Genomic DNA, 14,444 nt, shown 5'->3' on the forward strand with positions numbered 1-14,444 from the left:
AAACCGTTTATTGTTTTTAGATCAGAAATAAATTATTAAAAACGTATTCTGTCCAATCATTTTATCTCATGCATGAATCGGCATCATCAAATGGATTCTTATATACGAACGTGCGTTTAGATTGACTTATTTCGTCTTATTTTACCGATGTGAGTGACATGCAATATCGCAAGGAAGTGCATTCATGTTCACATAACGTGTATGATTACATCTCGATACATTTTATGTCAGAGAGAGAATAGTGGTTTGTAGATTATATATTTGTTTCGAATAGTTGAATATTATAAGGAATAAAGGGTTGGGTAAATAAAACATGAGAATTAATAAATAATTTTAACTAAATAATATTATAGACCAAGTTCTATTTGGTAGAGCATGATAAATAAATTGTTAGTACTTAGAGAATTTATTTAACATGAAAAAATCATGCTTCGACCGGATAAACACGGAGGAAACTGCACAGCTAGTAATAATTTGAATTTGAATTTAATTTTGAGGAATAAAAGCTAAACTAATTATCCGCAAAATAGAAAAATATCTGCATAAGCGTTAAAGTCATAGACAAATTTTGTCGATTACATAAAATCAAATATATTATATGATGAAGGACCACTGAAGCCAACATTTAAACGACGATTTTAAACCAAGAAACTTAATTACATAGTTGAATCTGACTGTGTTTATTACAATTTAATAAATTAAAAATAAATATATTTTAACGTTCCCAATATAATAATTATTATTATTAATATATTTGGTAGAAGAAAAAATTAAAAGAATTTTTTACTTATCTGTTTGAAAATATTTTAGGTATTTAATCAACTAATAGGGAAACCACAAACATACAAATACGCTTCCGGGATGTTTTTTTCTAGGTTTTTTGACAAGAAAAAGTTCACGGTAATTCCCTTCCTGAGTTACTAGTTCTCAAATCTTCTTTTTTTATTAAATACCCTACAAAACATACTGTAAAAATACAAATAAGGCTTTCACGCTATCTTACATCGTTTGACGCAAATCAACATAAAAGGAATCTCAGCATGTCCATACTGTAAAATATATACCTAGGTACATCTAGTTTTCAAGTGCGAGTATAAAAGCTAGGACTAAAATGTAACCCTGACATTGGTATCAAGGATGTGGAAGGTACTAGCTATACTTGCGGCCGTGCAGGCCGTGAATTGTGATTCCAGTCCCCCACTGGAACAAGACAGCAATAGACAAAAGAGGCTATTATGTAAGTTTTAGAATATCAAAAATATTTTTATAAAATAACTCATCTTTTTGTAATTCTAACCAGCCAGTAAATTTAATAATTTTAAATTAATTTGGATTAATTGTAAAAAAATCATATATTTAGAATTAATTAATTTTAGAGGCAATTTATATCATAGCGACTTCAGATAAAACAAGTTTTGATCAAGTTAATTTCTTTAAACGTTAATACTTGAGTAAATTATATAAAATATATAACTGGAATCGTTTTTTTTAAAGTCACAAGTTTATAAAAAAATATCCTGTAATTTCATTTTATAATGTAATACTTTTTTATATATTTATATTTTATCCATAATACATATTTATATGTACTTACCAATAACTAAGCATTGACAATATAGAAAACGGAAATTATCAAGAACTGTTATTTTATATTTATTATAATAAACTGTTAAGCCATAAATATAATAGGTACTTGTAATATTAATGCTCCTCCTACACGATAGTACCTACTACAATAATTATCGTGTATCCTTTTAATATGTCAATACATTAATGTGGAAAATAAAAAAGCCCAAGGCATCCTTGCGGTTTAGCTCAGTGCTTTTCTATAGAACTCTAGTTAAGACGAGCAGACTTGAAACCAGTGATTTAGCCAATAAAATTATTTCTCGTATAAATTTTGTGGCCGTATAGTATAATTTTAGGCCAATAATAAATAAATCAATTTGAAAGCAATTTATGAAGTTTTGGCAAATTTCGTCGAGTTATTTGTTTGATGTTAAAATATTTATTTTCAGTTTTCGATGAACAAGGAAGCCTTGTTAAGACCTATGCCAACCCACATCAATACAACCTTGGATATTATGAGAAAGACAAGAATCCGCTTTTCTTTAATTATTTGAATCCATTTTATAGCCTCCTACGAGTAAGTTCTTTTCTTATTTTGTTTCTTTATAAATAAAACATAATGCGCCAAACAATATTAACAAAGGATTTCAATTCATGATTATTTAACCTTTAAAAAATTAATAATAATAAAATATCTAATTTGTTCCTATAACTCGTCTTGATAACTTTTCGAATGATTGTATAACTTGAAATTGTAAATCATCGGTTGCCTGGAAGAGATCGCTCGAAAGCGATAAGGCCGCCAGTTGTCCTCCGTTTCATAACGAAGTGTTCATAAATAAATAAGCTTTGTTGGTAATACAAATTTAGAAGAGATCGGTTATTATAAATGAGGATTACGTAAATATTTTCCAAAACTATATAATGTTATTATAAAGCATAAATAATTTATTTAAAAAATATTATTAATGCGTGAATATATGATAATAAATGGTTGTGGATCACGCAGAATAACTATGTCTATGCTTTAGAAAAGATACCATTTTTTAATTGGAAGCCGCTTTAGGATCACTGAACATATTTTTAAAGGTTAGATTTTTTATGAGCCAATTAAAATAAACATCTAAAATATAATAAGTGTACATATATTATTTTTATTAATATTTATATAGAATTCTATTGGTAAACTTTATTTTATAGCCTAACACTTTTGGATCATCTATATTATATACTATACCAGTGTCAGACGCAGTATTAAAGCAACTCTACATGGACCCATTATACCACAATCAGCTTATAGTATTGCCAACCCGAAAGCCAGTAGTAGAAGCGAGCCGTCTCTGCTCCGGAAGACGAACGCAGATACCATCTCCAAACCTCTGCAGCAACTTTCTCAACTGCTGGGACGGCTGGGCCTGGGAACAGGAGTGTCCAGCGGGCCTATTATTTTCAAATGAAGGATATTGTGACTATCCATATAATGTAAATTGCAACCAACGATATGTTAAAGGTAACAATTTATATCAGAAAAAAAGAGTTTTAAAATTTTCCATTGCTAGATGCGTTTCGGTTAAGTTCAGAACCACATATCACTTCAATTTTCGAGACTAATAAACTCATCAAATATACGGTAAACTCATTTGATTTTAATATTTGCGTCGCCTTCTAGATATTAAAATCAAATGAAATCTACAAAACAGAACGATGATCATATTCAGCTCGACCAGTGGTTCGATTAGTCAAGGATTCTTTAGGTCCGAGGACCAGCACAACTTCTTCCCTCCCAAATATATTACTTTCCCGGCATTGAATTCTAAATTCAATAAATACGCAGCAGTTTTCTTTAGGATTTTCTGGCTCAGAAAGCCATGACTACTACTAAAAAACTAAAAACACATCCTGACCTAAGCATTCAAGTATATGGTAAAAAGCTCGGGTCATTGATACTGTAGTCATTACTGCCATTTACGTTTTATGGTTATTTTATTAAAAGCAGCATATTTATTGCGGTTCATATAAGGTGCCTTGCAAGGCTATGACGTAGGTCGTTTAAAATGTCTATCGTTGAGAAAATCTTACTAAATTCCTACTCGAACATCTGCACAAGTGACGTGATGAGAAAGTAATCCCTTATCAGTTCGTTTCTTTGCTTCGCGTCTTTATTTCAATTAAATGAACCTCATTAAATTCGCAACACACACATTCACATGTTTAGGATATTCCAGTAAACTGTTTTTAATTGAAATACATTTTTTTTTAAATATTGCAATACAGGAGATAAATTGATAAACCCCATTATATACGATGTTACTATTTGTCTTTTCTAGAAGAACCGAAGCCGCTTTGCAATAAAGAGTTTGAGGCTTTTAAGAATAGTGATAACTGTAAGGAGTTCTTCATATGTGTCCATAAACTACCTATGAAGTTTCAGTGCCCAGAGGATCTAGCTTATAATGAGGTAATTAACATTAACTTTATCCTGGTACTTAAGATAAACAACCTGCGCGTTCAAGAAAAAATAAGTACATTTTTGTTCGAAGGTTTTCTTTCTGGGTATATCAAATATTCATTTCAGTTGCAATATTTTATCGATGTATTGTTAAAGAATTTGCGTTTATCTTAACTTGAAAAAGTTCTGTTGCTTCGTGTTGAATATTGATGTTAAATTAGTATAAGATTTAGGCTATAATTATTATTTTCATTTTAAGGTACGTACGTACGCTATGAAGTAGTTTAACTTTTTTCCAAAAATAGTAAAACCATATGGTCGTAATAATACCATATTACAAAATAACGATAAAACTTTGTCATTGTTTAAAGATTATTTGTACCTTTAATCCTAGAAGTACTTATTTTGATTAGGGATATTTTATGTGTAGAAAGCTTATTTATTTATACTCCATCTAAAATTTTTTTATGTCTAGTTATTTAAAACAATATTTAATAATTATATTAATATTTTTTAAGGAATTAGGGGTATGTGACTATCCAGCTAACGTGCACTGCAATATGACACTAAGTATCACCACTCCAGCTCCTCAACCTATAGAGGTTTCGACTACTGCATCAAATGACCCAAGTAGTTCAACATCCACACCGGATAAGCCTATGTTGAATAGTCAAAGTAAGCTATTTAATACTTGAGTTCATAAATTTAGGAAGTGTATCAGAAATTAAGGAACCAACGGCAGAGTTGACATTTAAGCTACTTTTCATTTCGTTTTTGTAACTTTTTTGAATAAATATGCCCTTCAGCAGTTTGCATTTGCATTAACTGAACATAGATTGCCATCATCATTAGATGATGCTTTACAAATAAGTTAGTCGCTATCGTACATAAATAGAAAATTATAAGTGCGATACCTCCACCGCGCAAAATCAACCCATGTCCCGGACTCAGTTTTAATATTTTCAGGCTGGAAATCTATTCAAGTGGCGACGTCTCGACAGGACGCTATCAAGCAACTAGGTCAGCTAGCTCACATACATACCGGTTACTAGATAGTAATGATATCGCCTTACTAGGTCTTATTTACTAGGAAGTACATATCACACCTTATATGTGTAACCTGGATCTTTCTCTTTTAGTAACAGACCTAGTATGCAGAAAATGCAAATGCTATTTTATCTTCCGTTTGATTTTAATCAATGAGGGAATTCTTAAATATTGTTATCCAAAATTATTAAAAAATAATAATTAAAATTCAAATAAGAAATAATATCGATCGGCTTTATACGATTTATCTCACTAGAAGATCAGAATATCAGGTAATTATAATATAAAAAATCTATTTATCTAAAAAATAGTTTTAAATCTTCTTTGCATAATGATGTAAAGTGCAAAACTTTAGATCCATAAAACTAAGATCTTTGAATTTAGAGCTAAGCATTTTAATGTTAAAGTTAGTCATTAACTATCCATTTCACCATCACATGCATTGAAACGTATATATTATTAAGATTTAATGATTATAATGAGCTATTCGTATTAATAAAATAACTTATCCTATAATCTTATTTTTTAATAGCCCATTTTAAGATCGTCCGTCCGATCGATCGTCGTATACCCTTTAAAGAAAAGTTTTTGTGACGGGAGTGACCGTTATTGTTATATTAACTTGTATTAGCGGGAAAAGAATACGCCACAAAAGAGCATGTATGACTGGGATAAGTAAAAGGAAAAATAATATGGATTAGTATATTTATTTACAAAATATAATCAAAATTTAACACTAAACTTATTACTAAGTATGACTAAATTTGTTTCAACACAGTACCAGTTGGTACTATGTCAAAGAGTTTTTTTGGCAATAATTAAAATAACGTTTACTGTCAAAAAATCTCTGCTTTTTGGAGACATGTTGCCTTTATTCTTGTGCGCCTCTTCAGACAGATAGAATTCAATATTTTTACACATTTGAAACTTAACCTTGATTTCCATTTTATGACAATTCAAACATAAAATTACTTAATTTATAAATGTATTATGTAAATACATAGCTAGATTAATTCGCTCTTGTTTGCGTATTCTGAAGAGGCGAAATTAAATTAAATCAAAAAGATTGAACTTCAGTCTGTGCTTCGAGTCGCTCCTTGACATTCAGAATCCCAGCTTCTTCAACGCTTTGAGGTCTACATCACCGTAGTAATCCTCACTGTGAAAATTAAATGCAACAAGTGAGTTTAACAATCAAATATGCTTACAATATCCATATTTATATAATTTTTGATTATTATATAAAATCTCTGCTTTGGCGGCGCCTAAAAAATAACATAAATAAAAAAATCTATTCAAAAGCATTAGATTCTTACAAAAAATTAATTGAGTTTTACAAATATCTCGAAACCGCTAAATATAAATATAACTCACCTGATAACAACGAGGTCAGCAATCCGTAGAAAGGAACCAGCTAGTTGTAACATAAGTTTGTTTACAGATTAAGAAACAGATAGACTGTAAGAGAAGTTATTAAAAGGTTATTAGAAAGTAAATGCAATTGAAATAGTGTTTTGTGAAAGGTGGTTACGAGAAAAGTGCAAGTGCAACGTCAGAACTAAAAACAACATTCTTGATTTTTATATATTTTGTTTATTTTATCACTAAAAATAAAACTTAAGTAGTACAGTGTCTATCAAACAACAACACTCAGTCGTAACGTTTCAGTTAATATATTTACAACGGTCAATTGAATTTATTGAATGTTCTTTCGAAACCTAATACCATAAATGCAAAACATTATATAATCTGTAGACTAATTTTATTCCGATATATACACAGGAAGAACCGATCTATCAAATAACATAGTAACAGTATAATAAATATTTCTAAACGGAATGATTTTCTAGGTCCTATCTGAACTGTTTGTTACATCGAGTATTTGGCAACTGGACATGAATACAAAACAATTTAGTATCACTCACTTACATAACAATTCGAAACTCGTATTAACTACATCACCGCGAGCAATTTAAATAAAAAGGCGATTTAATTCATTCAATGTGAATACAGATCACTCGCGATGTGAACGAACTTATTTTACGTGAGTATTAGACTGTATAGAGTGGGTTTAGTTCAGTTTAGTTCTCTTTTTGTGGACGGGGTTTGAGGTGCTTGGGCTGGTCTGGGCGGGACTGGCCGTCGCTCTTGAGGCCGGCGAGGAGCTCACTCTTGCGGATAGACTTCAGGTCCAAATCACCGTAGTAGTCTTCGCTGAAAATGGACGCGAACCTTACTCCCTGAAGTCTACTCTAGACATTCTTAACTCTATGCGTTCTCTCGTAGACGTAAAAGGCTGTTATAATACCTAGCAACTTTTACTCACTAGTTGACTGAGAATTGAAAATTGTGTAACAAGAGCTCGCTCAAACATTAGATATCGAGTGAACTGCCTTGAATCAACTATGATAATATTAAACATAATAGTATACGCTCGCTTTTCTAAATCATAGCTACATTTTATACCGTTTTTACAACATGAACGATTTATGTCATAATAAGATATACAATTTTATATTTACAGTTAACATTCCTTATATCTCATTACATTCACTGAGTCAAAGAAACTGTTAACTTAACTAATTTAACGGTAACTATTATCTAGGTGATAAAGTAATACTTTTAGAAGAACATTGAGGAGACAATGTGTCAGTCATAGACGATCCGTTGGACTTTAGTCATGATAATTAGACCTAAATATTTAACAAATGCTAGTATTTAGTTGAGCGAGCTTCTAGCCGTTGCTAACTGACGTCATGTTTTATAGTGCGGGTTAGTCACAGGATAAGACATTTGTTACGAGAAGAATGTTATTAATTAAAATCAGAAGTTCAAGTGACACTGTCTAAGTGGTTTTGCTTGAACTTGAAGGCATTAAATTATAAATATAAATATCTTACCATCCGGGAACGTCTTCTGGGTCTTCACAGTTGCCTGTACCGTCTGAGTCTCCGATCTTGAAGACGGTTCCAATTGGGCACCCGTATTCACGGGCAACACCTTCGAGACAGATGTAGTATTTACGGCAATCTTCGGGGTGGGCGTGGCGACTGAATGATCCAGCATTGGCAACTTCACCAGGGTTGGCGCAAGAGAAACCGTTTGCTACCTCTGTAGAATTATTGTTGTAATTAATTTTAGTACTTCTAAATACATAATGGTAGGTATTATAGATTTATTACGTATGAAAGCTATTATATACCTTCGTTTCTGCATTCTGGAACCTGGTCAGCCCACATACACACGCGAGCTTCTCTGTCGTAAGCGAGTCCAGGGCTGCACTGGTAGCGAGATGCCTCTCCATTCCAGCAGTTCCAGAAAACGTCACATTTGGCCTCGTCAGCGAAGATACCGTACAGTCTTGCGCAGTGAGGAGTAGAGATTGGAGGTTCTGTGAAAAATATTTAATATATATTGTATGCAAAGTTCCAAGGTGCCATAGGACTGAAGTCAATTATTAATCTAGTCCAGGATCTCCAGGTTGTTAGATATATGCGTTACCAACATCACCAATTGTCCTGCATAGAACATACATACCCTAAGGAAATTATTTTTACTCTCCAATAAATAGGAATGTCTCAAGAATTTGTGGCAATAAACATGAAACCAAACAGCTAGATGACCTTCGACAACATCCTGCTCAAGAGAGAGGCCCGAGATCCTTCAACCTTGACCACAAAACCTCTACATATTTAAATATATGACGTTAAATTCGCATATGTTTGCGTTTACTTCCTTCTTTAATGATCAAAAAATGTCATAAATATTCATATCTGACCTTTTGTCATGATCGATGTCTTAGTATTCTAAAATTTTAACAAATATTTTATGCTATTATAGCAAATATTACATTTATATTGGCACCTTAGAAACATGATAAGGAATTAAAGACATCCGTAGAGTGAAACCTACAAAGACAACCTGATAGAGCTTTAAAGCATGAACAGCATACTTTCCACAAATTTAATTAGTTTACCTAGTTGTGTTCTGTCTCCACAGTCAACGTTGTGTAGGTAGTCACAGTTTTCGGTCAAGTATTTGGAGTCTGTGTTGTCGAAGGCGAGTCCGTTTCCACAGGTCTTGAGCTCAGCAACACCATTGTCACATTTCCAGTATTTGTCACATGAGTTGTGGTGAGGGTAGAAGCCGAAGTCATCTGGGCATTTGAAGGATTCTTGGGCGACCGCTGAAATATAAAATAGCCATAAGTTTTTTTTTTAATTTATGATAATATGTCGGGGATATAATGTGTTCCAAATTGAGGTCAAAAATAAATTGAGATCACTTTTAAAAGTTATGCATTATATGAGTCAAAACATAAAATTTCGACACTAGTTATAACCATAATTTCAAATATTTATTGCTTTTAAATATGCAAAATATAAGGTTATAATTTCATCACCCTACGGCCTACAGGGTTTGTCAAGCGGTAACACGCAACAGATTTTGCAATACACGGGCAGGGCTCTTTCTCCACGGAATGCAAGAAACTTGTTTAGCAATAACTAGGAACACGTTTCTAAATCTCTCTTATCAACAAAGCTTTTATAAACGGCATATATGCTCAATTAATTTAACCGAATCCACAAGGCATAAAATATTATATACGTTTAAACTAAACTAAAATAACATAGTCTAGGTATTTTAAGATTATTATATAATATATTACGGTGTATGATATTTATCTAATTAGGTACGACTGCGATAACCACTAATCCTCAAAAAAACACCAGGGTCTACAACTACTCAGACTTGCAATCATATATTTTTTTCTTAATAGGCCAGTTAGTGATAACCCTTTCGTGCCTAACATATACGTATATAACATATAATAACTTGGTCAAGTTAAATAATATTGTGACATCCCTTATTGAAATACAAGACGATCATAAAACGATAATGTCAATAGGTTATTTCGTAAAAATGTCGGTCTTTCGTACGCATACTTCCACGTCATTGGGTTATGTCATGTACCGCACCGGTTGACATTTTCCAACCAGTCGGACAGCATCCTGGTTTTGCAATATTCTCATCTTCGAATTTATCCGCAACGGGTAACGAAATGTCCAGTTATTCTATAACACTAAATCTAGTGTTTACTTGGAGAGTGGTCAACTTTCTCAGCCGGACTGCGTGGAAAGTTTTATTCATATAATTCAGAGAAAATCGTTTCATATAATTTTCTGATACTATAAAATGTATTCACGATTATCGACATTAATTTACACTATTTATGTCCTAATTAATGACTTATTTTACAAAACGTTTCTGCGAACACATGAATTGTCATTAATAATTCATATTTTGAACTGATCTACATATCGATACACCCTTTCATTTAAGTCGAGGTTAACCGCTTTTGACAACATGGATAACGAAAAAAACTCTTATAGTGATTTGTTCTTACGCAGTCAATCAATCGAAATGCAATAGAAAACGTAAGGTTACTACATGTTTCAACACTTTTTAACAAATAACAAAATTGTGAAAACAGTTTAATAACGTTTAACAGATTGCTAATAGTTATCATTGAGAGATAGTAATCAAGATATCTCATAGTCATAATAAATAACGTATGATCATTTATCACAGCACTGTAGGTATAAAAAATCGAATGTCGTTATGATATAACATCATGGGTCATTACATAAATATTATTTAAGATAAAGGTCAAACACAGGGGTTATGTAGACGAAAGCACAGTCTGACCCACTGAGTGCCACTTTCGATTTTATACGTCTTCCAATTCAGCCAATCTTAAATAACGACTACACATTATGTCATACAAATTATACAAAGTTTATTTTTCGTAACGAAAGTAACTTAACTTTAAAGGGATATCAAATATATTAACATTGAGTTAGATAACTTTTTATTACGTTACGTTTACGTTATTTAAATAATTTATGGTAGTTTTGACATATGCTTTTTACAAATGATAAAATGCTAAGAAATAAATTTTTATTTCGTTAATAATTTATCGTGGAAAGTTCTTGAGCAAGGCTCATTGTAAGATAATAAATTGTATTCATTGTCCTCTCAGCATGCGTGTTGTAACATCAGACGCATATATATAAAAATGAGACAATACAGAGAGCCGTGGAGTTATTTATGTCTTGTGAAGGACAGACAATCTCTGCATCACATAATGTCACTAACACTAGCTTGATACAAGAAAATAGACCCAACATTTATATACATCTAAAAACCCGAAATACATAACTTGCCGTTAATTTTATATTCACACTTATGCCTTTTTTTAAAGGAGCTCATCAACTATACATGTAAGAGTGAGATTAAAGTATTTTTGGAACTTTTATATGAATTTATAATAAAAATATTAAAAATTTAAAATAAACTGTAAAACTGTTAACCTATTATGTAGCACACCAATTATATTTATGCCATGTCTCTTAAGTACCACGAATTTAACCTTTTATTTAAATGTAACTGATCGGCGTGTAACTTAAACATCGTTTTGTAAGGATGAAACCACACTTTCGTGTTAGGTTTTCATCAGTTTAATATTTTCCTGTATATGTATGAAAAAGTTAAAAAATAATATAATGCTATATTTGTGATTTGAATTGAAATTCGAATGCGGACATATACTAATTTATGAAATAAGAGTGTTTGAATTATATTTGACTAAAATTTATCTATTTTATTTTATTAATCCAAGGTTAAAACCAGGGTTACCAAAAGCTTTATTAATTAGAAAATATATAATATATTATTCCTTTTTGAGTCTATAAACCTTCAAATTAGAAGGTTTTCCACATACGCAGGAAGAAGTACTAAGTCTGGTCATGGGACGTGACTGCAAAGTTGCTCATAAATGAAGCTTCCGTTTTATTGTTTTTGAATAATGCTAATTACGGTTCGTTTCCGTTACTAATGCCAATCTAGACGGCGTTACTATAGCAACATAAGTTAAATTGTAAAATAAGCCTCTTTTATCATACGTAAATTAATATTTCGTAGAATAAATATATGTGTTTAACGTTTTCAATTCCAGAAATGGGGTATTTTATTATAAGGCCGTCAAAAATTTAGTACCAAAACCTAATATATCAAATTCTAGTCGGTACTTTACCTCAAAAATAGTATTACAATTGGCACAATACTTTTTTATATCTTTTATAGCATTACTTTATAAATATGTGTTTTTTTAATACTTAATAAAAGTGATAACTACGCAGTGAAGCAGTTATAATTTTCACAAGATTTTCTTCTCGTGAAATTCGTACGCGCCACGACGTTGGATAATTGAATGCCTTCACGCGATTTCAAACCAATGTGATTACTTATTTATTTATTGTACTTTTTATCTGTCTTTGCTTTTTCTACATATTAGAAAAATATTAGAGCTAAATATTTTTATTTCCAATGAAAATTTATTTTTACTACTTCGTACTTTATTATAAAAATAATTTAAAGTTATAACAAATGTTAATAATATGACTTTATTCAACAAAATGCGTACACGGATTAAATAATATTCTGTACTGATACAGAAAAACTAAAGCAATAAACAAAATTAAAGAATATTTTAGTATTCCCCGAGAAAATCGATAAACGGGGCCGGGAGCGGGAGCGGAGTATCAGGTAGAGGAGAAAATTCTGACTTATTTAAAAGGAAGTAACTGCTTTGAAACTCTTCAGGCTAGCCTATTTATAATTATAAGATTTTATTTTATACAAGCATTTATTATAAAGTAGAAATTTCATATACGTATAATATATAATTTCAATATACATAAACGTATAAGACGCAAATAATTCAAACATATTTTACACCAATAATTTTTGTTTTAAAACTTAAAATTGATGATAATAAAGTCGTAGTAACTAGAAAATTTCCTCTAAATGACATGCAATCGAGGACCACGTAATTTTTTTCTGGGGCAATTTACACGTTATGCAACATGTAAAGCATAAGGTTAGAAAGTTTAATGAGGGCGTGGGCCATAATTGCCTCATTCATCTGGCTGTTACGTGTACAACAATACGTTAAAATAAAACGCAACCATACAGTAGAAAATGAACAATGACAAAAATGTGGATATGATCGTTAAGTCATAACTAAATAATATATATTAATAGTAGATTAAATTACCATTATTTTGCCTACATAACGATAAAAGAAGACAAAATCGAAGGACGACTTCACGAAGGTAGTGGGGCGACTATGAATTCGTAAAGCAAAGGTTCTATATAATTATTATTAAAAGTGAAAGGCACTTTTGTTTTAACCGCCGTCTTTTGATTAGAATTTATAATCAAGATTATTAACAAATTAATTATAATTAACGAATTATAGATTGTTAACAAATTGCTGGATAATATGGTTTATTTTAATAAAATAACGAAACACGAATCACGTTAAAGTGCAAACGGAAACAAACAACTAACTTTTAAGACTTATAAATGATTCATAAATTTATAGAAACACCTTCACAGAATTTTTAGATTTTTACGCTTTTAGTTTTATTATCGCAAAAATATCATACTACTACTTCCTTTAACTTCAAAAATGACTCGAACATTCTCGATTCCTTTATACCGGTTACGTTTAAGTACCCTCATCTCATAATAGTTTGTAAAATATTCAAAACGGTATAACGGCTTGATGAGGCTAACGTTGCAATACTAGATTCGTAAAGCCCATAAAATTTTAAATAGTTTACGTCTTAGCGTTGTTTAAGAAAAAAATATCGGAAATACCACAAATTTTGCCCCTAAATTAATGCGCGATTGATTATTACTCAGTGTAACAATTATTTCACTTCGCCACTAACCACACCCTAAATAATTAAAATATGTACGTACCGACGCCAAAAGCGAGCGCTAACACTATAAAACACTGTGTATTCATAATTACAAAGTCCTGGCACAGTGGTTGTAGACACTATAACGTTTGAGCACAGACTGCGAGCGGGTGAACGGGCGGTTGATGCTTTTATATCGGGAAGGTGTTCGCTGCGCATGCGACGTTCTGACGGTGAAAAGTGGCATCGTCGCCGACGCAGCACCACGTTCATTGTTGAACCGTCCTTTAGAACCGAATTCTTGACAGAATATGTACAGTAGTTATTTATTACATGTCTTTGACATTTAAGGCTGGGTAACTATTTAGATGTTTTGTTCCTATGTGCAGACACAAAAATATTTATAGTAAGAAAATTGATCTAATACCGAAGATCGGTTGAATTTCCGAATTTCTTTGAAGACTAGGTACTAATGAAACTTAATAATGTTAAAGTATCTAATATAGAGAAAAAACAAGAACGAAATTGTTTATATGTTTAGCCTTAATTTATTTGAAAATCAATTAAGAATTCAAAGGTTAGGTATCAAATTTAATTTGCCTCGGTTT

At 31.4% G+C, this 14,444-nt stretch overlaps 2 protein-coding genes across 3 annotated transcripts; one reads left to right on the plus strand and one right to left on the minus strand.

Moving 5' to 3' along the window:
* The first annotated feature begins 1,137 nt into the window (after nucleotides 1-1,137).
* Nucleotides 1,138-5,510, plus strand: LOC123707759. The gene is made up of 6 exons (XM_045658097.1): nucleotides 1,138-1,237; nucleotides 2,019-2,146; nucleotides 2,770-3,079; nucleotides 3,897-4,027; nucleotides 4,537-4,693; nucleotides 4,985-5,510. Exons 1-6 carry the CDS (start codon nucleotides 1,138-1,140, stop codon nucleotides 5,068-5,070), a joined length of 912 nt encoding a protein of 303 aa, XP_045514053.1. The 3' UTR covers nucleotides 5,071-5,510.
* Nucleotides 5,511-5,753: 243 nt separating this feature from the next.
* On the minus strand, nucleotides 5,754-14,015 carry LOC123707284 (protein obstructor-E). Of its 2 annotated transcripts, XM_045657192.1 has the most exons (6): nucleotides 13,898-14,014; nucleotides 9,042-9,251; nucleotides 8,268-8,456; nucleotides 7,966-8,176; nucleotides 6,440-7,279; nucleotides 5,754-6,224 (listed from the first exon to the last, which is right to left on the minus strand). In XM_045657192.1, exons 1-5 carry the CDS (start codon nucleotides 13,941-13,943, stop codon nucleotides 7,147-7,149), a joined length of 789 nt encoding a protein of 262 aa, XP_045513148.1. In that variant the 5' UTR covers nucleotides 13,944-14,014; the 3' UTR covers nucleotides 5,754-6,224; nucleotides 6,440-7,146. The 2 variants fall into 2 exon arrangements, with proteins under 2 accessions (XP_045513148.1, XP_045513149.1); XM_045657193.1 differs by lacking the exon at nucleotides 6,440-7,279 and having other exon boundaries at nucleotides 13,898-14,015.
* Nucleotides 14,016-14,444: the final 429 nt, after the last annotated feature.

The sequence above is a fragment of the Pieris brassicae genome, chromosome 3 (assembly GCF_905147105.1).
Source record: "Pieris brassicae chromosome 3, ilPieBrab1.1, whole genome shotgun sequence".
NCBI classification, from domain to species: Eukaryota; Metazoa; Arthropoda; class Insecta; order Lepidoptera; family Pieridae; genus Pieris; species Pieris brassicae.

What these genes read in the sequence shown, in the direction of transcription:
- LOC123707759 (XM_045658097.1), top strand. Translation starts at nt 1,138, where the DNA reads ATGTGGAAGGTACTAGCTATACTTGCGGCCGTGCAGGCCGTGAATTGT. An exon ending in CATTTTATAGCCTCCTACGA is followed by an intron (nt 2,147 to 2,769) that starts GTAAGTTCTTTT and finishes TTTATTTTATAG; the next exon opens with CCTAACACTTTTGGATCATC. An exon ending in GCCTATGTTGAATAGTCAAA is followed by an intron (nt 4,694 to 4,984) that starts GTAAGCTATTTA and finishes TAATATTTTCAG; the next exon opens with GCTGGAAATCTATTCAAGTG.
- LOC123707284 (XM_045657192.1), bottom strand. Translation starts at nt 13,943, where the DNA reads ATGAATACACAGTGTTTTATAGTGTTAGCGCTCGCTTTTGGCGTCG. An exon ending in TGGAGACAGAACACAACTAG is followed by an intron (nt 8,457 to 9,041) that starts GTAAACTAATTA and finishes TATTTTTCACAG; the next exon opens with AACCTCCAATCTCTACTCCT. An exon ending in TCCAGAATGCAGAAACGAAG is followed by an intron (nt 8,177 to 8,267) that starts GTATATAATAGC and finishes ATAATTCTACAG; the next exon opens with AGGTAGCAAACGGTTTCTCT.